Source organism: Macrotis lagotis, chromosome 2 (assembly GCF_037893015.1).
Source record: "Macrotis lagotis isolate mMagLag1 chromosome 2, bilby.v1.9.chrom.fasta, whole genome shotgun sequence".
Classification (NCBI taxonomy): Eukaryota; Metazoa; Chordata; class Mammalia; order Peramelemorphia; family Peramelidae; genus Macrotis; species Macrotis lagotis.
This window is the reverse complement of record NC_133659.1, coordinates 172,726,282-172,749,475: the sequence shown is the minus strand read 5'-3', so window position 1 is coordinate 172,749,475 and position 23,194 is coordinate 172,726,282. Positions and strand designations below refer to the sequence as shown.

Sequence of the window (23,194 nt, the reverse complement as noted above, 5' to 3'; positions counted from 1 at the left end):
ACATCTCAATTTCCTGAAGGGATGGATTTTGATTCCTAAAGTTGGGAACCTATGGCTTATTGAGCACTGGCCTTGGAGTCAGGAGGACAGGAGTTCAAATCTAGTCTCAGAAATTTGACTCTTACTAGCTGTGTGATCTTGGGAAGGTCACTTAACCTGACTGTCCTGCATCCAGTCATCCTGATTCATATCTGGCCACTGGACCCAGATGTTTCTGGAGGAGAAAGTGAGATTAGTGACTTAGCACAGCACCCAATCACTCAAATCTAATTCATGAGCTTGTCATGGCAACACCTCCCTGATGTTGAGGTCTTTCTCAAAAATAAAGGACAAAAAAACATTAGACTGAAAAGACCTCATTTCATCCTCCTTTGTCTCTTCCAAAGCACCTCACAAAGGATCATCTACATCTCAGACACCCAGTAAATATGTGACTTTATCAGTACTCCAAAACTATATCCAAGTTCTATAGTTTCTTTTAATATGGGTATTCTCTTCATCAAAGCAGACTGAAATCTCACTGCAGGGGGCAGCTAGGTGGCACAGTGGATAAAGCACTGGGAGTACCTGGGTTCAAATCCAGTCTCAGACACTTAATAATTACCTAGCTGTGTGGCCTTGGGCAAGCCACTTAACCTCATTTGCCTTGGAAAAACCTAAAAAAAAAAAAAAAACCCTCACTGCAATTTAGAATTACTATTAAGAGTTACTGAAACCGGGGCAGCTAGGTGGCGCAGTGGATAGAGCACCGGCCCTGGAGTCAGGAATACCTGAGTGCAAATCTGGCCTCAGACACTTAATGATTACCTAGTCATGTGGCCTTGGGCAAGCCGCTTAACCCCATTGCCTTGTAAAAAAAAAAAAAAAAAAAAAGTTACTGAAAACCATCATCATCTTGATGATACTCCTTTTCATATGATATATATATAACCACTAGGACTATTCTTTTTCTTTTTTTAGTTTTTGCAAGGCAATGGGGTTAAGCGACTTGCCCAAGATCACACAGCTAGGTAATCATTAAGTATCTGAGGCTGCATTTGAACTCAGGTCCTCCTGACTCCAGGGCCGGTGCTCTATCCACTGCGCCACCTAGCTGCCCACTAGGCTTATTCTTGAAGAATTTCTAGCTTTTTATTCCAGGACTTGGTTCAGCTGGCACAGCCTTTAAAAATAAAGAGTCATGCTGACTAGGAAATGTCTAAATAAACTATGATAAACAACTGTAAGGACAGTATTACCATAATGTAAAAAAGAATTTGAAGAAGCATAGAAAGTCATATGTGAACTGAATCTTACTATATGCCAGATACTGAGCCTAGCTTTGAGAACAAAAAGACAAAAAATTGTCCTTGCTCTCAGTGAACTCACAATCTAAACGTAAAATAAACATTCAAACAAGATAAACAGAATCACACATACACATACACACACACACACACACACACACACACGCACACAAAACAGACACACAAACACAGCAAGGTGGAAGTAATCTCAGAGGGAAGAAATTAGCATTTATGGGGAAGAGAAAAGCCTCCTGTAGAAGATGAGCTTTTAGCTGAGATTTAGAGGAAGAAATTAGGGAATGCAAAAAATGAAGTTGAATAGGAAGAGTATTCCAGGAATACACAGAAAATATATATCTATATCAGATTATTTGCTGTCTTGGGAAAAGGGAAGGGAGAAATATATGAAAATTCAAAATCTTAAAAAGATGAATTTTGAAAAATTATCTTTATGTGTAATTGGAAAACAGTATTTATTGTTTAATGGAAAACAAAATAAATTTAAAAAAAAATGAAAATGGGGGGCAGCTAGGTGGCGCAATGGATAGAGCACCGGCCCTGGAGTCAGGAGTACCTGAGTTCAAATCTGACCTCAGACACTTAATAATTACCTAACTGTGTGGCCTTGGGCAAGCCGCTTAACCCCATTTGCCTTGCAAAAAACTTAAAAAAAAAAAACTAAAAAAAAAAAGATACTGAAACAAAAGAAATTTGCCTACATTATAATCTTCAGATTGGATCTTTTCTTCATCCTCTTCATCATCTTTGACCTCTCTTACTGAAGTAGTCACAGGTAAACCCTCAAGAAGTAATTCACAATTTGATCCTGCTTTCTTAGCTCTCATCTCAAGACCATCACCATTTTGAGGGCTAAGGTGAGTATCTGGTGGTGACATGCCTCTTGATTTTTGGGATCGTGAAAGTTCAATGGTAAGTCTCTTTAAAAAACAAAATCAATACATACAAAATATTAAATATAGGCAATGTTTAATCACCTGGCAAGTGAGGTAGGTAATTCTATAGCATTCCATTTCATCTACTCCATTCCCAGTTACAATTCCTTCCAGTCTTCATTTCCTATGATTGTAAATGAACTATCCTACTTCTTTCCCTCAAATCCCAATAGGAGGAAAGAACAGCAATATCATAATATTCAATAAATTAATTTTGTTTATCTGATAGACCTGACATGCAATAAATAAGCAACAAATTAGAATGAAAAATGTTGACAGCATTTAATCACCAAACATTTCCCTCTCAAACATTCTCTCTACCATATTCTTGGAAAGAAAAAGAAAAATATTTTCCTAAAATTTGTTCTCTGCTTTATAAAAAAAAATTCTACTTTGGTAGCATAATATTACTAGTAATTGATGAAAAATCCCCATCATCTTGCAAGGGCTTTAATGTATGCTAACACTATCTCCTCTGTCTCTTCATGCTCAGGAAAAAAAATCCTTTGTTAAAAATTGCTAAAAATTTCAGTCTTTGGCAGAGAGTAAAGAGAAACCATCTAAGTCTCTAAGAAATGGAAAAATCTCAGCAGAGTTGCAGAATTACTCCAGAACTACTCCAATAACCACTACATGAATGAAAAAAGGTTGAAGTCTATCTCAATAATCAGTAATTCTACCATCTAACCATTTAATAATCAAAAAAATCCATCTGAAGCATAGATGTAGAGAAGATATTACCTGCTTACCTCCTTAAGATTATTAATCTGTTGGATGTAGCTAGTTTGAGCAGTTTCCAACTGAGTAATATACCAATGCTGATCCCGGCATTTTTGGAAGAAAGTTGGTGAACGCACTTGAAATCTTGAGAAATGTACACAAGCAAAAATCCATATAAATATATGCATATATATATATATATATATATATATATAAAGAGAGAGAAAGAGAGATAGCAGCTAAATTAAAAACAAATTCAAAGAATAAGATTTTATTACTAAAAATAATACCTTAAATTTATATTTAAATTCTAAGTCTTTAGGTCTTTTGATCAATCTAAATTCCAAATATAAAAATACCTAAAATCCTGTATTATATAAATGGATCATTTTCTTTAAATTCATTTTTAAGTTAGCTATTTGAATCCCAGGAGACATTTTTCTCCATAGAAATAAATGAGTTAACCACAAAAAATAATTATTAAATGTCTCCAGTATGCAAAAGCAACATCCTAGATTCTGGGTATATAAAGACAAAATAAAATGATGTTTGGCTTTAGGGAATTTAAGATGAACAAAAGTACACATACATTTATACAAGTACATGAATATAAAAAATATACAGGGCAATTTCAAGCGAGAGAGAATGTTAATATGGTTTCCTGCAAAGGTAGTATTTTAAGCTCTGCTTAGAAAACTAGCTAGGATTCCATTAGGCAGAGATGTTAAATGGATACATTCCAGTCATGGGAGTTAGGTGTTTGCAAATAACAACAACAACAACAATAATAATAACAATAATAATAATAGAGGAAGGAAGCTGAAAATAGAATGCTATCTCCTGGGGATACCTAAAAGGCAAGGTTAGCCCATAAAAGTCTATTTTAGGGGGCAGCTAGGTGGCGCAGTAGATACAGCACTGGTCCTGGAGTCAGGAAGACCTGAGTTCAAACCCAACCTCAGACACTTAAATAATTATGTAGCTGTGTGACCTTGGGCAAGTCACTTAACCCCATTGCCTTTCAAAAAAACAACAAAAGTCAATTTATCCCATAAAGTAGCTGAATGATATGGTCCTTCCTAAAATGTAGTAAACCATGTAGTAAAGTAGAAACAAAGGAGGGAAAAAGTTTCCTTTCCCCATGTGCAAAGCTACCCACATTGGCTTTAGCAACGTTTTCTCCATTTCCTTTTTTATGTTCTATCCCCAAAGTTCACAAGTAAAATTCTTCTCTAATTCAAAGTGGGGCATGCACCATTCCAGAGTACTCCAGTAACCAACATTCTTCCCCTAAAAAAAATTTCCTATTCTCAGGTACATGTCAGAAGGAAAAACCATATGAACTATTTCACAATGACTCTATATGAATCTCAAAAAATAGAAAAGACTTATAGTTAAACAAATATCTAACTGATTAAATTTCAAGCAATATAACAAAGCAAACTAGGAATATTTACGGAATCAAGACTAGAGATATGTTTCGGTAAAGGGATACCAGTTAGCTAGGCCAGAACAAGTCTGAGATCAGCCTGCCTCCAAGGTCAACTTCCTTAAGCTGTTTCTCTGGTTCCAACGTCAGAGATTTGTTAAAAGTTCTAAGGTTTTCCCTATAACTCCCATTTGTTAGAGCCAAAAGGAACTTTAAAGACTATCCAATCACTCTCACTTTACACAACAAAAACTAAGTGACTGATCAACCTCTCACAAAAGTAATATGGGGGAAAAAAAGACTAGAAACTAGTTTAATTCCATGTTCTACCACAAGCTACTTTTTCTGACCTAGGGATATGCATGGTAAAAAGAGGAGGCTATTTTCAAATTGTTAGAAAAGGGGAAGGTGACTTGTTCAACACAACCTAAGTAATAGAGGTAGGACTTCTAACTCTAATTTCAGGGCTCTTTCCTCTATTCCGCATCACCTTAAAATGATTTACAGTCAAATGATTATGGAATTCATCAGATGCACTGGGATCAAATACTATTTGTTAAATACCAGAAAACAAGAATAACAGTATTTAATATTGATGATAATGATAAAGTGAGTTGGAATTGCAGAGTGACATGAGAACTATTTGCATCCTGGTCTATGATACTAATACCTATGTGATCACATTTTCAATAGATTGTAAACTCCTTAAGAGCTTTTTTTGCTTGCTAAATTATTAGCAGGTGTCTGAAATATACTATATTTATTGACTTCTTCTGAGACTCTTTCTCAGTATGTAAAAAGAGTTAAAATTTCTACTACCTACCTAACAGGATTAGCTAGCCCTAAGTCTTAAAGCATTACAAAACTGTGGACTATTATACATTATTATTATTTACTAAGGCAACATGGCATAACAGAGAAGGATGCTAGCTAGACAGAGAATCAGAGACATAACAAATGTATTAGACTCCACATCTCAATGTCTCAGAAACTCCCTAGCACAAATCTTTTTAAACCATGGCCTCAAGTTCAAGAGTCATAGAAACAGTAATTCCTGCCTTCCAGACCACTGGTCCCTTTTCCAGTTTAGCCCCCGTGATGATGATCCAGAGGAGCAACTACTGTCTAGAAGGAGTTAGCTATTCCCACCAACTTCAGATCAAGTGCAATGACTAGTCTAGCTGAAACAATAAGGCACCTTGAAGGAAAAATATGCCAGGAGAGTAAAATGACTATGGCCACTAGCTCCCTTCAGACCCTGATGGAAACAGGACAGAACACTGAGCATAAGAAACTGAAATTAACAAAGCCCACTATACCACTGGCCTAATTTCAAACCAGTCCTAAAATAAATCAATCCCCAGCTTTCTCAGCAACCAGAGGTACTGAATACCAGGAAAACAAAATTCTTACCACTAAATGGTTCAACATAAGTAAATGGGATTTTATCACCAGAAATAACATTAGATATGTTAACTATCTGCACATTAATGACTACTGCCCATCTGATTGCAACAAAAGCTTCTTATGTGTGTTGTTTTCTGCAATTAGAATGTGAGTACCTTGAAAACACAAACTTGCTTTTGTGTTTATATCCCTAGAACTTTAAGCAGAGCTTTGCTCATAGAAAGCTTTTTCAATCCTCATTGATGGAATCTATATAATTAGAGAAGTCATATAGTGGAGATCACAGATCTGTTGCAATATTGAACTATTTTATTAATTTCATTAAGAAAATTCTATAAAAAATATTTTTAAAGTAAAAATTCAGTATTACTGCTTATTTTTCACAGAACAATAATCTCAGAATTTTACTTTAGAGCAAAGGATAAAAGTCAACAAATAAAACTCGCCATTACCTTAAAATTACTGTATCATTTTGACGGTTCAAATATCCTTCATTTGCAAGTAAGTCCAAACGAAAAAACCTATTATAACCCCAGCATTCTCCAACTTCAAAATCAGATGCAAATTCTCGAATGATATTCTTGGCAGGATCATTGGAAGACTGATGAACCATCTCAACACGGTACTCATACCTAACGTTGGAAAAAAATCCACTAAATAATTAAAGGTCTCTCAAAAGAATTGCAAACTCTAAAATGCAGACATATATACTTAGGGAAGAAAAATGATTTTACCTTCCAGGGAAAAGATTGCTTTAATTCTTCAATAATAAAACAATATGATTCAGGTTTCACTATACATTCAAAAAAATCTTAAGTGACAAAAGATGAAAAAGACAATGTTACTAGAAGACAGAAAACAAAGAAACACAACACTATTTACTGGTGGAACTGTGAATTGCTCTAACCATTCTGGAACACAATTTGAAATTCAACTAAATGGCTCACACCTTTTGAACCAGAGATTCACACTGCTAGACATATACTCAAAAACAAACAAAAAACAGAAAATGATCTTTTAAGTACCAAGATATTCATAGCAGCACTTTTATTTTTAGCAAAGAAATAGAAATGAAATACATATCTATTAACAACAGAATAACTAAAAAAAATTCTGGTATGCGAATGTAATAGAAGCATGAGAAGACATGAACTAATGCAATAAGCAGAACCAAAAAAGCCACACACATTGACTACAATAATGTAAATGGAAAGAACATAAATATGAAACTCAACATGATAACGAGATGAAAATGCAACTTCTCTTCTTTGTAAAAGTGGGGATAGGGTTATATATGTTGCGTATCTTGTAAATAGAGAATGATCCCCAATCATCTTTTTTATTTTTTGTCATTCAAATAATACACTAAATAATGGGGGAAAGGAAGGCTGGAGGATGGGAATTTATTAAAAAATAAAGGTGACATAAAACATATATATCCTACTCACCTATCAACTAGAAATGTGCCCTTTAAGAAAATTTCAGCTAAACACTTAGAGCTGTTAAGAAATCTTTTGTAAAAAAGTAAAGAATAGGGACGGCTAGGTGGAACAGTGGATAGACTATGGGCTCTGGAGTCAGGAGGACCTGAGTTAAAATCTGACCTCAGACACCTGGCATTTCCTAGTTATGTGACCTTGGGGTAAAGTCCAGAAAAAAAACAAACCCTCAAATTGGGAAAGTCTTTTGAGACCGAAAAAAACATGGACTTATGTGAAATAAAGAAGAGTAAAATGAGTAGAACCAAGAGAATGAAGGATGTAGTAACAGCATTATTGTTCAAGAATAAATTTGAACAACTAAGCTATTCTGAATATCATATACACATCAACTAAAAAGGACATATGAAGGAAGATGCTATGTACCTTTAGCAAAAGAACTGATAAATACAGGAATATATGTGTGTGTGTGTATGTATGTATATCATACGTAGTATGCTTTTTCATACATACATACATGCTTACTATATTCACACGCAGGGAGGGAGGAAAACAGTTTGTAACTCAGATCCTCCTGACTACAGGGCTAGTGTGCTCTATCCACTGCACCACCTGGCTGACCCTAAAAAATATATTCTAGGGGTGGCTAGGTGGCGCAGTGGATAAAACACCGGCCCTGGAGTCAGGAGCACCTGGGTTCAAATGCAGTCTCAGACACTTAATAATACCTAGCTGTGTGGCCTTGGGCAAGCCACTTAATCCCATTTGCCTTGCAAAAGCCTAAAAAATATATATATATATATATTTTGTAAGGAAATCAAAACTCATTTTTCTTACTTGGAAGTTTCTGGCAATCCAGCTGAGAGCTCCAGAAACACAGAGAGGTAATAACCACGCACAACTCCATTTCCATCCTTAAAAAGAATAAGCACTAATTAGCCTAAAATTTCCATGTACATACCACTTTACTTTTGAATCTAACAGAATCTTAATCTATCTGGATAAAATAATAACTCCAGATCCCAAATTACAACATTAATGATAAATTAATGCTAACCTCTTGTATCTTAGAATGTTAGTGATTTAAATTGAGATCAATCTCTGTACTACCTTTCATTTGTCTGTGAGAAGTAAGAAAAACTATAATTTTAACAATTCTTACAAACAGAAAAAAACAAGCAATAATATTTTAACATTATTTGTCTTAAAATTTATACTATTAAGTGGCAAATATTCTTAATAATACTGTTAAAAAATAAAATACATTTTCACTAAAATTAACACCTAAAGAGCTACAATTAGAACTTCTTTCATTTTTTAAATAATTATAAATCTAACTTGCTTTTAACAAGAGTAGGGACTCGAATATATGAAACAGCATAAAAAAATAGGTCATTAAAAGAAATTTTTTAAAACAATAAAATGAAATTGATTTTTTTTCAGTGTGTCTGTAAAATTCTATTATTTATCCATTACTAATATCAGTCTTCAAAATATCTGTATTGACTATTATAAACATGGTGGTGGTACTATGGTACTCATAGAAAGGTCCAGAACCTGGGTTCAACCTGCTAGCTATGTGCCCCTGGGTAAGTCTTTAGCCTTAAGTCTTTAACCCTTTAGTGCTCTTGGGCAGAGAAAGTGAAGATTTGTAGAGCAATGGATCTCTATAGTCAAAAAGTCTAAATTCAAATTCAACATCATCAGCTTACTAGCTAGCTGAGTCATGTTAACTCTCAGACTCAGTTTCTTCATCAGTAAAACCTAAGAGCACTTACTCCTGGAGTTGGAGCTATTACTACCATTTCCTTTCTTATTCTAGATGCATTAAAGTTGTCTGTATAGAAGCTTATCAGTTTCAAATAATCCAAGTTATCTACTTTATCTTTTATAATGCCCTTTATCTCTTGTTTGGTTAAAAATATTATTTTAAACTCAAAGATATGATAAGTATGTGATTTGTTTTTCTTCTAAATTGTTTTATATTATGACTTTTAGTATTAAGGTCACATATCCACTTAGGATGTATTGTGAAATATGTTGCTATATTATAAAGTCTAATTTCTATCATACTGCTTTCGAGTTTTTCCAACAGTTTTAACAAATAGGGAGATTACCTCATCTCTGAACTGAGTTCTTAGGGCTCACTTTAAAGATTCTACAAGGGGAACAGAATAGAAAGTTTAACTCAAAAGAGTATCAGTGTTGTTAATTATTTCTGGCAAAATCCTTGCACAGAATGGGGAGAAATTATGTTAAAATTAACTGTCAAACATACTCCATCTAAGAATATATTTATGCAAGACAGATGGCAAATTTGCCAGTGCTTCTGAAATAAACTGTTTTTTGTGGCTGCAGAAAATTGTATTTGAGTAAATCTTAAGGTCTTGGTAAACTTTGTCATTTGTAATAAGAGTAATTTAGTTAAGTATATGCTTCCCTAACAGACCCTTCCTTTTGTAAACATCCTTGAGTTCAAAGAAGGTGGTTCTCAGAAGTTATATCCCTGATCTTTAAGGTAAATAAATGATTCCAGAAGAAATGAACCTAAATCTCTCTTGTTGCTGTTTTGCACTTTTCTCTGTATGGTCTATATAATCAAAAGGGAACTGCTCCCTTTGAATCTCTGTAATTTGCCTATAATGTCAGATGATCAATACTAAAATCAGGTATAGAAAAAAATTTTTTTAGGTTTTTGCAAGGCAAATGGGATTAAGTGGCTTGCCCAAGGCCACACAGCTAGGTAATTATTAAGTGTCTGAGGCCGGATTTGAACTCAAGTACTCCAGACTCCAGGGCCGGTGCTCTATCCACTGCACCACCTAGCCACCCCCCAGGTATGGAAATTTAAGTCATCTGGCCTACATTTATCGAAATTCTAATAGCCAGTCAAGTTAGTGTGTGGTTTTTAGCAGTGGAATCTTCATTGTTAGGGAATTTATTTTTTTAAGTGGAATAGCAGCCTTCAAATGAAGGAATAATAAAAATAAAAATGTCAATTAATCTCTATTTGTAATTGAATTTTCTGTGAATATCAACAAGGTAATTGACAAAGCAAAATGTACATCATCATCATCATCATCATCATCATCATGATCTAAGAAAATTCTAAAATTTCATTTTCTAACAATAAAAATAATAAGTTTTCACTCGTTTAAAATGATAAGAAGTGGGGCAGCTAGGTGGTGCAGTGGATAGAGCACCGGCCCTGGAGTCAGGAGTACCTGGGTTCAAATCCGGTCTCAGACACTTAATAATTACCTAGCTGTGTGGCCTTGGGCAAGCCACTTAACCCCACTGCCTTGCAAAAAATAAAAAATAAAAAAATAAAAAAATCATAAGAAGTTCTTTTTTTAAGAAAGGATATAATCTCTACAAGTAATCTCTTAAACACCCGAATCCAGAGAAATTATCAGATAGTTCCAGAAGAAATGGACCTGAATTTCTCTTGTTGCTGTTTTGCACTTTTTAATATGTATGGTTTATATAACCAAAAGGGGACTGCTTCCTTTGAATCTCTGACAGTGTAATTGTATTGTCCACTTTTATGGATCTTACACTGCCTGCTCATATCTCTTGACAAAACGTAGGACCTAATGATATACCCATCATCTTCCTAAATTTTTCTCTCATTGAGAACTGCAGGCAAGGCTAGAATGTATCTTTGATCAAAATAAGGAAATGTCTAAGACTTAATTCTATATTTCTAATTTAAAAAATTGGTTTTCCAGTCTCCAACTAATAGTTATAAATCTGAATGTTGTCTCTATGTGTAAAAATGACAGTCTGTCATGTCAAGACCTGTTTCACTTGGCCTGGACTGCTTTGTAATAGTAATAAATTCCTTTACCTGAGTCAACAAATTATAAGAAAAGAATCATCATTGATAAGAAGGTAATCCTATCATTTTTATAAACATTCCATCTTCAACCTAAATGGAATTCTTATCAGTAGGAACTTGAAGCAAATATTATATAACTTACGAGAGGATCATAATGTCATCTATATGAAATCTCATTGTTTGTCTAACTCACTTTTATGATTCTTTGCATTTCTGTGTAAAATGCCCCCAAATTTTGTATTAGTGTTGTCTCTTTAATGAGATCATCCACCCATGGGTTCAGTAAAATACTAGAGAATAAAATTTCTTTAATAAAAGTAACTTTTTGTTATTTCATTTTTAGCCAAAGAAAATTATAGTTAACATTATATTTTAAAAAAGCACTGATTCAATGTAAAACAAGTCTTGCATAATGCCCCCGACTGCCTCTTTGCTGTTAGCTTTATCATTTTTCAGTATTCACCTCCATCTCCTAGTGAGAAGTTAGGAAAAAAATCTCATACTGGTCTCTCTATTGTTGTTCTGGCAACATCTATTCTATCTATCTGCAACATCTATTCCCTCTTTTTGCTTTTTCTTTATTTTGAAGTGTTAACATGACACAAATAATCCCTTCACTTCTAGTTTTCTAAAAACTTTCAAGCTCTTCTTCCTATAATTAAGCTCAGATTTACCGGATAGGTCACCCTGAGCTATGTCCTGAGTTCCATTGTTCTTTGGAATATATTATCCTATTCCTTCCTCCTTTTATAAGGGGTGTGTCTTGCATTATTTTAATATCTTTTCCTTTGTATTCCTAGGTCTCTCTTAATGACTTGAAGAATTTACTGTCTCAGTTTTACAGACTCAGAATTTTTTTTTTCTGGAAGTACTCTGAATTCTTTCCACTGGAATTTCATTCTCTTTCTTGCCAACTTCAATGAAGTTCTCTTCTATTATTTCCTTCATCATGGTGTTACAGTTCCTATTGGATTCTTCTTAGAGACCTATACTACTTAGAATATCTCTATTCATCAGTATATTTTGCTTACAAAGTGAATGAATTCATTTTTAATGTTCTTGTTTTTTGCTCTCTTCTTAAAGGCTGACCTTCAACCACTGTGCATTTGAATTGCCAATCTACTATTCTCTTTTATTTGTTGAAGCTTGCAAGATGCAAGTTTTTCTGTTCTATTTGTTATTTTTGATGCACAGGACATAAATTCTGCTCTTGTAATTCTCATTTCTCTTTTCAACCATTCAGAAACAGCAAACTGTCTCCATATTTTCTTCAAGTATCACAAGGTCCTCTGCCTCATCAAGTATTATATCATTTTCTTTTGTTTCACAGCATTTATTCATAAATATCTGAATCTGTTTACTAGATCTGGAAATATTTCCTTTTGTTGCTATTGTTGTTTTATCAAGTCTTTGATTTTTTTTTTCTTCCTGCAATCTTTGTTAATTTGGTAATGTCTTCCCCCCCAAAAAAATTTTCTTTATCATTCACTTTTCTCTCTCCTGACTGTGGTTTCCTTGTGAGATGCATCTCACAGATATCACAGAGCTCTTCCTACAATACTGGGCAACTCACAATTAACCAACTGACTTTCGGGTGGTCACACTGGTTCCAGTTGGATGCTGTGCTCCTTCCCCTCAGGCTTCGCATAGTGCTTCCACTCCATAATCCTCCCCACTAACCTTACTCCACTCTCTCCTCCCACCCACAATGATCTGTCCCATGCCCTCTGTGCCTCAGATTTCTGGGCTGGCACTGAAAGTTCAGGGCTTTGTAGCACTGTTTGGCCCAGTACAAGCAGCTTAGAGGTGTGCAGCACTGGTGCTTCCACATTGCAGCTCCCAAAGGGGCTGTGGTCAAGCTGGCTGTGAAGACAACAGCAAACTTTCACTCCCTAGAACCAGGGTCTCCACAGCCCTAGAAAAGAAAGGGAGGACAGGGTGTAGGGGTGAGTTTTGTCATTGGGTCCTGTACTTGAAGTTGATAGTGCAACTTCACAGCATGGGAAGGATGCTGAATGAAGTTAGGGGTCAGTAAGCATCAGTTCATAGGTTTTTCAGGATATTTCTGGTTGCTGTTGTTTTTAATCTTCCTTTGGATTCTTGGTCTTCAAGACTATGGAGACAGCTGGAATTGTTTTATCTTTGGTATATAATTTCAGTTTTGGAGAAGTTTGAGAGATCATGGGTAATCAGAGAAAATATCTAGTCTTCCTTATTTTTGTTCACATGAGTTTACTAACTCTTGAAACTAAATGCTTTATACCATCTAAAAGAAAAATCTTTTTATTCTTGTTCCTATTCAGTAGATTTATATGATCAGATAAAATGTAACTATTTTCTTTTTAATAATGAACTGTGCTAATTTTTTTCCTAATTCTGAAATAAAATTAAGAATCTTTAATATTTCCTCCACAAATATTGCCAGAACTTCAAAATATAACTTCTCTGAGTAGGATTTGAGAATCCTATAAAGAAACATGGAGAAATAGCTGTTTGTAATTGTCTGGAAATTTGTAACTTCTTAGAAAATAAAATGGTGCATTTGCTTTAATATGCTAGGAAAATTCTTCTAGCCCAAGTCAAATCAGAAACAATAAATAAAATTTAAAAGGGTCTTATAAAAAAAAATATATTCAAAATCTTACTGGGTAAACCTTTAGCCTCCAGCAAAGCCCTGAAACTTGAAGAGGTGGACTATAAACAGGATCTGCCCTCTGGCGCAAAGTGCTAAGGAGGAAAAAAAACATCTTGATGACAATTTATTACAGCTAAATAAATCAAACATTATGATAATTGAGCAATTATTGCTAAAAGAGAGCCAGCAACTATGAAAAACAATTTTGTGTACATCAATTTATATTCCTGAATAAAGTATCTAAAGATGAATGAACTGATTTAATTTTAAAGAGATTTCTAAACAGTATTTTTATAATGACCAATAAGATCAGCATTTAACAACTTTAATCCTAGTCCTGCTAAAGAACTACTCCTTCTCCTACACATGGGGAATTAAGAGATAATATCTAGCCCTCCATTTTATTGCTCATATGATCTAGAATAACTTGAACTTGTGATCTTTTCTTTTTGTTAGAAAAGATCAACCTAAAATAAAGGTACTTAACATTAAGAAATAACATGGAAAACAATATTAACAATATACAACAGCATAAGATTTTCCCCACCATATAGTCAATATTTTGATCAATAAAAATCATTCCATAATAAGAACCAATAAAATTTAAGGACAGGTGGTATAGTTTTTTACAGTTCTGTCTCATAAAGGAAACTTATTTATGAACTACTTTCATTATAGTGGCAAATTTTGTACATATAAAATAATTAGGTTGCCAAAATCTTACCTGAAGTTCTCTAAAACAAAAGTAGTTGAATCATAAGCTGGAACTAATTCACTAAAAGACAAAAACATATAACCCAAGAATTTATTTGACTTTGTAAAACAAGTGTAAAAAAAATTAAAATTTTGGGCTCTGAGATAAAATTTATAATCCTAACAAGCAATATAGTGTGAATGACCAACATCAAGTATACCCTTAAACAAGTATTTATTGAGTATTTATTCCTAAGACCTAGATGATTACAATTCATTATTATTCACTGGTAAATAAGCTCGTCAGAAACATAGATCACAAGGGGTACAGGAAAGGTATTTTTAAATGTTACTTTTATTTTAATGCACATATTATTTAATGACAGAAAAATAAATTTTTTTTCCAGTTTTTGCAAAGCAATGGTGATAAGTGACTTGTCAAGGTCACACAGCTAGGTAATTATTGTCCGAGGTCAAATTTGAACTCAGGTCCTCCTGACACCAGGGCTGGTGCTCCATCTCCTGCACCACCTAGATGCCCCAGGTACTTCTTTAACATAAGTCAATTTGCTTAAGGCAAAAAAAGAACATTATCCCCTTCTGCTATGTGTTGGATTGCTCAAGAGTATATAAAAATATGCCCACTCCCATTCAACACATAAATTTAGAAGAAATTGTGACTATAATTCAAAAGTACACTTCAATGTACAGAAAAGGTTTTGACAATGCCAAAGTAATTTTGAAACGCTTAAATGACAAACTTGTGATAATTAAAGTCATTAGCAGAGAAGTATGTTCTTATACTCTATATTATTTAAAAAGTTATGTGTAAATAGCAACATGGGGGCGATGATCAACCTTGAAGGACTCGCTCATTCCATCAGTGCAACAATCAGGAGCAATTTTGGGCTGTCTGCAAAGGAGAGTGCCATCTGTATCCAGATAAGGAGCTGTGGAGTTTGAACAAAGTTCAAGGACTTATTCCCTTCAATTTAGAAAAACACAAATATCTTATTGTATGATCTTGTTACCTCTTAGACTTCTTGTCTCTTCTCTAAGGATATGATTTCTCTCTCATCACACCCAATTTGGATCAAGGTACAGTATAGAAACAAAGTAAAGACTGACAGATTGCTTTCTGGGGGCGGGGGGGGGGATTGTAAAACTCAAATAATATCTTTAATAAAAATTAATTTTAAAAAGTTATGTGTAGGGTGCAGCTAGGTGGTACAGTGAATAGAGCACCAGCCCTGGAATTAGGAGTACCCAAGTTCAAATCTGGCTCAGACACTTAATAATTACCTAGCTGTGTGGCCTTAGGCAAGCCATTTAACCCCACTGCCCTGAAACCCCCCCCCCAAACAAAAGTTATGTGTATAAGATAATTTAAGAATTCCTTTAGGGATCAAGTTACTCTATTGCATTTAAAATAGTCTAATTTCACATTCTACAAACTGGTAAGGATGTAAAGATAGGCACATTGGTATACTATTGGTGGAATTGTGAAATAATATAATTATTTAGGAAAGCAATTTTAGAATTATGCTGCCCCTGAAATAAGAGTTTTTGAAGAAAGAATTAGAAATTGAATTAACAGGCTTGGAACAAGTGGTACAAAATCTTGCCCAAGCAACAAACTCCTTGAAAATGAGAATGGAGGGGCGGCTAGGTGGCGTAGTGGATAAACCACCGGCCTTGGAGTCAGGAGTACCTGGGTTCAAATCCGGTCTCAGACACTTAATAATTAACTAGCTATGTGGCCTTGAGCAAGTCAGTTAACCCTATTGCTTTAATAAATAAAATTTAAAAGAAAAATTAGAATGGATCAAAGAGAAACTATGAACAACAAAAAATGTTAAAGGCAAAGTTAAAAAAAAACTAAAATAAAAAAATAGAAGAAAATACATTTTCCTCAAAATAATAACAATTACCTTGGAAAACAGATCAAGTAGAAAAAAATTTAAGAATCAATCAACTACCTTAAAGTCATGACCAAAAAAGGAAGCTAAACAAGAAATCCTGAATCAGCTGGAAAGAAATTCAAGTATCAAGGAGCCACACAGTAGGATCAAACCCAATTTAGTAATCATCACCTACAAAGGAGCAGAAAACCTAAGACTACAATGTTACAGAAATCAAAGAATAGATAGATACAAACACAGAGATAGAGATAGGCTTACAGGCAATAATAACTTAAAAAACAGCATAAAATCTTAATAGGGGAAAAATAGGAGGAAAATAAACTAATAGCCTTTTAATGAAATAATAGCCTTCTAAGTATTCCTGATAAAAGGACTTGAGCAGTGAAAAAACTTTTAAAGTTCCAACACAGGAGTAAAGAGAAACATAAAAAAGGTAAACAACGACGATAAAGGTATAAACTACTTACATTCAAATTTGTTAAGATGATACATGTGTACGTGTGTTAGAGAAGCTAAATGGCACAATGTATATAAAAAGAGTGTTAGACCTACAACCAGAAAGACTTGAGTTCAAATACAGCCTAAGACACTAGCTGTGTGACCTTAGACAAATTACTTAACCTGCTTGCCTCAGTTTCTTCATCTGTAAAATGGGTATAATAGTAACACCTACCTTCCAGGATTGTTTTGAAAATCAAATGAAATTGCAATCATAAAATACTTACCACAGTGCCTTATATAAAAGGTTAGCTATATCATTATTATTCTCAAAACTCTATTATTTTCAGAGGTAATAGAGAAAATCTAATTAGACTAAGTATGAAAGCAGTTATGTCTTGATCTTAAGAAAAGAATGGATAGAGAACCAAAAAAGAATACATAGAGAGGAGGACAGGGAAAATCTCATTTCAAATTCACTATCATCTGAACTGGGCAAAGGAGGAAAAATATACACACACAGAATTGTGCACAGAAATACACTTAACAAAGAAATAACAGGGTAAGAGGAGAATAATTAAAGGGAGAATAGACTGAGAGAGATTAGATCAAGGGAAAGTAGATTAAAGGATTAAAATTATACTAAAAGTATGTAAAAATATTTATAGTTCATTTTGAGGTGGCAAAGAATAGAAATCTTGAGGTGTTCAAAAACTGGAGAATAAACAAGTTACATAAATGTAATAGAATACTATTCTGTTACACAAAATGAAAGGGATTATTTAAGAGAAACCTGGTAGATCTCACATAAATTGATGAAGAGTAAAGTGAATAGAACCCAGAGAATAATTTATACAATGACAACACTATGGCAAAGATAAAAACCTTTGAACAAACTGTGAACTCTGAGATAATGATGACCCACAACTTCAAAGACCTAACGATGAAACAAGCAACCCACAGAACCTAATAAATGGGTAAGGAACTCAAAGGGCAGAATTAGACATGTAGTTTTTTCGACATGTGTTTTGCTTGACTGATTATATGTGTTTGTAATATTTGTAATGGGGGGTTTTGTTTTTCTTTCTTTCTCAAACAGGGGCAAGGGAGTGGAAAAAGAGGAAAATAGTAAAGATTTTCTCTGACTGAAGAAAAATATATGTATATATCTTTTAAAAATTTAATAAAGATTTCTTAATAGTCTAAAGATTGGGTCACAGAAGATATCATCTGATTTGACATAACTAACCATCATATCATTTTAAGATAGATTTAAAATGTTGATCAAATACTTTAGGAAATCAAATTTGCTTAAATACTGCTGGTATATTTACATACATACATATCTATATCTATCTATCTATGTAAACACACATACACACACACACACAAACACACATTGAAATCAATTCCTTTTTTAACAGCTCAGATTGAGTGAAACCCTTGCATTATTACAAAAGTTGTATTGAGACATATTACTAAAATTTCAATGTTATCCATGTCTCTTGGAAATGTATCCATAATGAACAAGGGCTTATAACACATAGTTTAGAGAAATCTCCATATCTGACTTGCAGGAAAAATTACATTGGAGGCATTATAAACTTCAATTACAGAAATGCCCAAGTACAAACTATTAAGTAATCTATATAGATTAGTCAAGATTGTTGTCACTAAGTTACCATAATTGTGGCATCTCAAATTTTTTTAATATTTGAGAGATGGTGTTAATTAGAGGTACTTTCTAATCCTGTGTTTCTTCAACAATTCGTCTGAATTGCTTTTATAAAAAAGAACAGATAATAAACATTGCAGCAAATCTAGAAACTAAGGCAGATGAAATGAATCTAATGAAAAATGACCAAATAATATTTTTTTGAAGACTAAGAGCATGGGAGAAACAGCTATCTCTTTAGAATCAACTAAACTTGCAGATTAAATCTTGATTAAGTTTTAGAAGTATGCTTCTCTATCCATTCTTTTCTTATGATCAAGATATAACCACTCCCATACTGTGGCTAATTAGATTTTCTCTAATGCCGCTGAAAATAATAGAGTTTTGAAGGCAATTTCTCCAGGGTCAAATAGCTAATGTCTAAAAACATGAGCATCAAGTTCTCATTTTAAAAACAACTAAACAAATTAGGAATGATAAAGAAGAATGATTTGAAGATTTTAATTTAAGAAGTAACATTTGATTAGAGGAAAAATTGTAAAACAAAGAAAATCTTTAATAAAAACAATCAAATAAAAGAAGTAACATTTGAAATGAAACTTATAAATAAGTCAAGGAGATTCAGAATCTATGTCCTACCTTGTAAAATCAGGTGGAACTGGAGTTGTAACAAAGGATGCCATGGGCTTTCTATGAACCTGCTGAAACATCATGAGGATCTCTGAGCTTTTAGAGATTAATTCACTCTTACTACATGAACGCAGCTGTAGGAAAGAAAATTTTTAAAAAATCAGAAATCAAAGTAAACACAAAGCAACATATAATTAACCTGTAATTGAGTAATAAAACAGGAGTAATCTCATAGTTAAGGAAAGTAGAACAAAAGTTAAATACTTTAAAGTAAACCCAAAACAAATCTCAGAACAGGAAGAATCTAATTCTACCTACATCCAAACCTGAGTCCACTAACACTTTTTAAAATATTTAATAACATCTGTAACTGCAAAAGAAAGAGCTTAAAAGATGCTTTTCATTTATTTGTGTTATTTAAGAACCAAATAGGAGAATGCTAGCCTAGATTCTGGTCAGATGCCACCTTTCTTTTGGGAGATGATGATAATACCAGCATTTCTACTGTGGTCAACATTATTAATCTTTTGGTTAAAGATAACAGAGAAACAAAACAACTTTAAGTCTGGTTACATTAAATAGTTGAAAGGAGCCTAAATGAAGAATAAGAAGATCATTCAACTTACTTCTAAAATTCTAAACAACTTGCATAGTGTATTTTAATCTACTGAAATTCAACACTATGTACTAACAAAGGATCATTCAGTTAAAAAAAAAGACTCTGCCTACTTAAGTGACTGGACTAAAGAATCAAAAAATAAGAAATCACATCTCAGACAGTATTCCAACTCAATCATCATGGTCAAAATAAAGAGACAATTTAGTAATTGATACAATTGGATTAATTATACTACAACTAATTCATTGGTGGCAATTAATAACTGGAATGACCAACAGAATGTCATAAACCAATTTGATGCTTCCCCCCCCCCATTTGATGGTAATAGTCTTTGGTCTTTGTTCAAAGGTCATAATTCTTTCTCTGGATACAGATGGTATTCTTCATGCAGATAGCCCAAAATTGTCCCTGGTTGTTCCACTGAAGGGATGAGCAAGTCCCTCAGGGTTGATCATCACCCCCATGTTACTGTTTGGGTGAAGTATCAGTTCTTTTTTTAAAAAATATTTATTTTTATTTTTGTAAAAATTATTTTTTAATACATTACTAAAATATTCTTGTTAAAGAGTAAACATAATACCCCCTCACATCAAAAAATATAGACCCTCATGAGCAATAAAGGAAAGAGAAAAAAATTTAAATTAAAAAAAAAAATAACAGGGGCACCTAGGTGGCACAGTGGACGGAGAACCTGCCCTGGAGCCAGGAGCACCTGAGCCCAAATTTGGCCCCAGACACCCAATAATCACCCAACTGTGTGACCCTGGGCAAGTCACACCAAGCCCATTGCCTTGCAAAAACAAAAAACAAAACGAAAAATAAAATAATGATAGTAGGGGCAGCTAGGTGGCACAGTGAACAGAGCACCGGGCCCTGGAGTCAGAAGCACTCAAGTTTCAAAACCTGGCTCAGATACCCAACAATAACACCCAGCTGTGCGGCCCTGGGAAAACACACCCCTGAAAATAATAATAGTAACAATAACAATAATAATAATAATAATAAATATGCTTTAGTTTGTGGTCCAACACCACCAGCTCTTTCACAGGTGGATCACATTATTTAGGATAAGTCCATCACAAAAACTACTTCCATATTTTTCCACTGTTGCCATTGCTGATCGCAACTCCCTCTATTCGTACTTCCCCACTATCATATACTATTAATTTCTCTCTCCTTTGACTCTGTCCCTCTTCTTGAATGTGCTGTAGAGTAGCTGAGTGGCACTGCAGACTGACCAACAGCCCGGGGGCCAAGAGGCAATGAGTCCACATACCACCCCTAAGGTGCAGCAACCACCTGGCCCTATAGTCCCAGACAGGCCATCCAATCCCAGCCCCTTGCAAGAAGTAAAAAAGAAAATGTGTTATATCTGACCATTCTCTCCCACGGTCCACTCTCTCCTCCATCACTCACTTCCCCCACCCTTTCCTCCTGACTCCTTCTCACTCCAGATGTCTGTACCCTATTGTGTATATATGTTGTTTCCTCTCCTAGCTACCTCTGATGTGAGTGAAGGTTCCCTCATTCCCCCTCACCTTCCCCACTTCCATATCATTGCAATAGCTCACTGTAATTTTTAAAAAATTTTATTATATGAAATATCTTAGCCTATTCCCCTGCTCCTTTCTCTTATTCCCATTACATTTCGCTTTCAGCCATTGACTCCATGTTTACAATATATCTTCAAATTGAGCTCTCTCCTGTGCTTTATCTATAAAAGCTCTTTCTACCTGCTCTAGTAAATGAGAAGGTTCATATGAGTATTTTCAGTATCATTTTTCTATGCAGGAATACATTTAGTTCATCATCAAGTCCCTCATATTTTACCCTTTTCCTCCGCTCTCTATGCTGCACCTGAGTCCTATATTTGAAGATCAAACTTTCTGTTCAGATCTGGCCATTTTAATAGGAACATCTGAAATTCCCTAGTTCATTCAAAGTCCATCTTTTTCCCTGGGAAAGGATGTTCAGTTCTGCTGCATAGTTGTTTCTCGGTTGCATTTGAACCTTTTTTGCCTTCCGGAATATTATATTTCAACCTTTAATGTAGTTGCTGCTAAGTCCTGTGTGGTCCTGAATGCAACTCCACAATATTTGAATTGTGTCTTAGCTGCTTGTAATATTTTCTCTTTGACTTGGGAGTTCTAGAATTTGGCTATAATATTCCTGGGGGTTGTTTTTTTGGGATCTCATTCTGGGGGAGATCAGCAGATTCTCTCAATTTCTATTTTGTTCTCTGCTTCTAGGATATCTGGGCAATTTTCCTGTAGGAATTCTTTAAAAATTAGGTGAAGGCTCTTTTCCTGATCATGACTTTCAGGTATCCCAATAATTTTTAAATTATCTTTTCTGAATCTGTTTTCCAGATCAGTTGTTTTTTCAATCAATATTTTTTCACATTTTCTTGTAATTTTTCATTCTTTTGGTTGTTTTGATTTCTTGTAAAGTCAGCAGCTTCCTTTAGTTCCATTCTACATCGGAAGGATTTGTTTTCCTCAAAAAGCTTTCTTATTTCTTTTTTCATCTGGTCAGTTCTGCTTTTTAAAGCATTCTTCTCCTCAATAACTTTTTGAACTGTTTTATCCACTTGACCTATGCTGGTTTTTAACATTTTATTTTTTTTGGATCTCCATGACTAAGCTGCTGAGTTCTTTTTTCATATTTTTCCTGCATCTCTCCTTTCTTTTCCCAATTTTTCTTCTATTTCCCTTACTTGATTTTCAAAATCTTTTTTGAGCAACGTCATAGCCTGAGCCCAATTTCCATGTTCCTTGCAGTCTTTAGATGCAGGAGCTCATACTTCCTCATCTTCAGATTGAGTATTTTGATCCTTCTTAGGATCATACATAATGTATTTCTCAATAGTGTTCCTCTTTTTTCTCTGTTTACTCATTTCCCCAGCCTGTGCCTGGTTTTGGAGTGCTTCCTGAGCTTTTGAGTAATATTGGAACCCCCCCCCCCCCCACTAGGATCTCAGTGTGTGAAGCTCTGTCTTCCCTCCTGGTCTGTGAATAACCATAAGCACACCCCTCTGCCACGGGGCTGGGGGGGGAGGCTGCTGTTCGGGGGGGGGGGGGGGGGGCCTGGACTGTGATCAGGATCTGAATGTGGTCAGAACCCCATAGTCCTGTTCCAGGCACAAAGGACAGACCTCTGAAGTCTCTCTCCACTCCCCTTCCTAGGCTGAGCACTCAAGGCTCAATTGCCTGGGGGTTCCTGCTTACTGGCTCCACCTGCTTCTGGTTCCTGGATCTGGGCTGCAGTGGCCACCTTTCTGAGTGCCCTGAGGGCTGAGCTTCACACGCTTGCTCTGGCAGAGGCCTCCCTTGCTGATCTTCCAAGTTGTGCCAGGTACTCCTGGGGGTGTAGGTCAAGAAACTGCCCCCACTGCTGTGAGTTGCGACAACTAGCACCCTGGGGCTGCCTCCAGGAAGCTGAAGTTCCTTCACTCTGGAGCCTAGCCTTTCCACTATTTTCCAGGTTACCTTGGGCTGGAGAACTGCT

The 23,194-nt window shown here is 34.8% G+C and overlaps 1 protein-coding gene across 7 annotated transcripts in view; it reads right to left on the bottom strand.

The window, feature by feature from the left end:
• The window catches only part of TRIM37 (tripartite motif containing 37), a 155,909-nt gene that overhangs the window by 86,714 nt on the left and 46,001 nt on the right, over window positions 1–23,194 (bottom strand). For all 7 annotated transcript variants that reach the window (XM_074223591.1, XM_074223593.1, XM_074223595.1 and 4 more), the window contains 7 exons: window positions 19,078–19,202; window positions 14,435–14,485; window positions 13,721–13,802; window positions 8,072–8,148; window positions 6,248–6,427; window positions 2,989–3,103; window positions 2,006–2,224 (listed from right to left, as the gene is read on the bottom strand). In XM_074223591.1, the coding sequence (XP_074079692.1) occupies window positions 2,006–2,224; window positions 2,989–3,103; window positions 6,248–6,427; window positions 8,072–8,148; window positions 13,721–13,802; window positions 14,435–14,485; window positions 19,078–19,202 (849 nt within the window). The remainder of the gene's footprint in view (window positions 1–2,005; window positions 2,225–2,988; window positions 3,104–6,247; window positions 6,428–8,071; window positions 8,149–13,720; window positions 13,803–14,434; window positions 14,486–19,077; window positions 19,203–23,194) is intronic.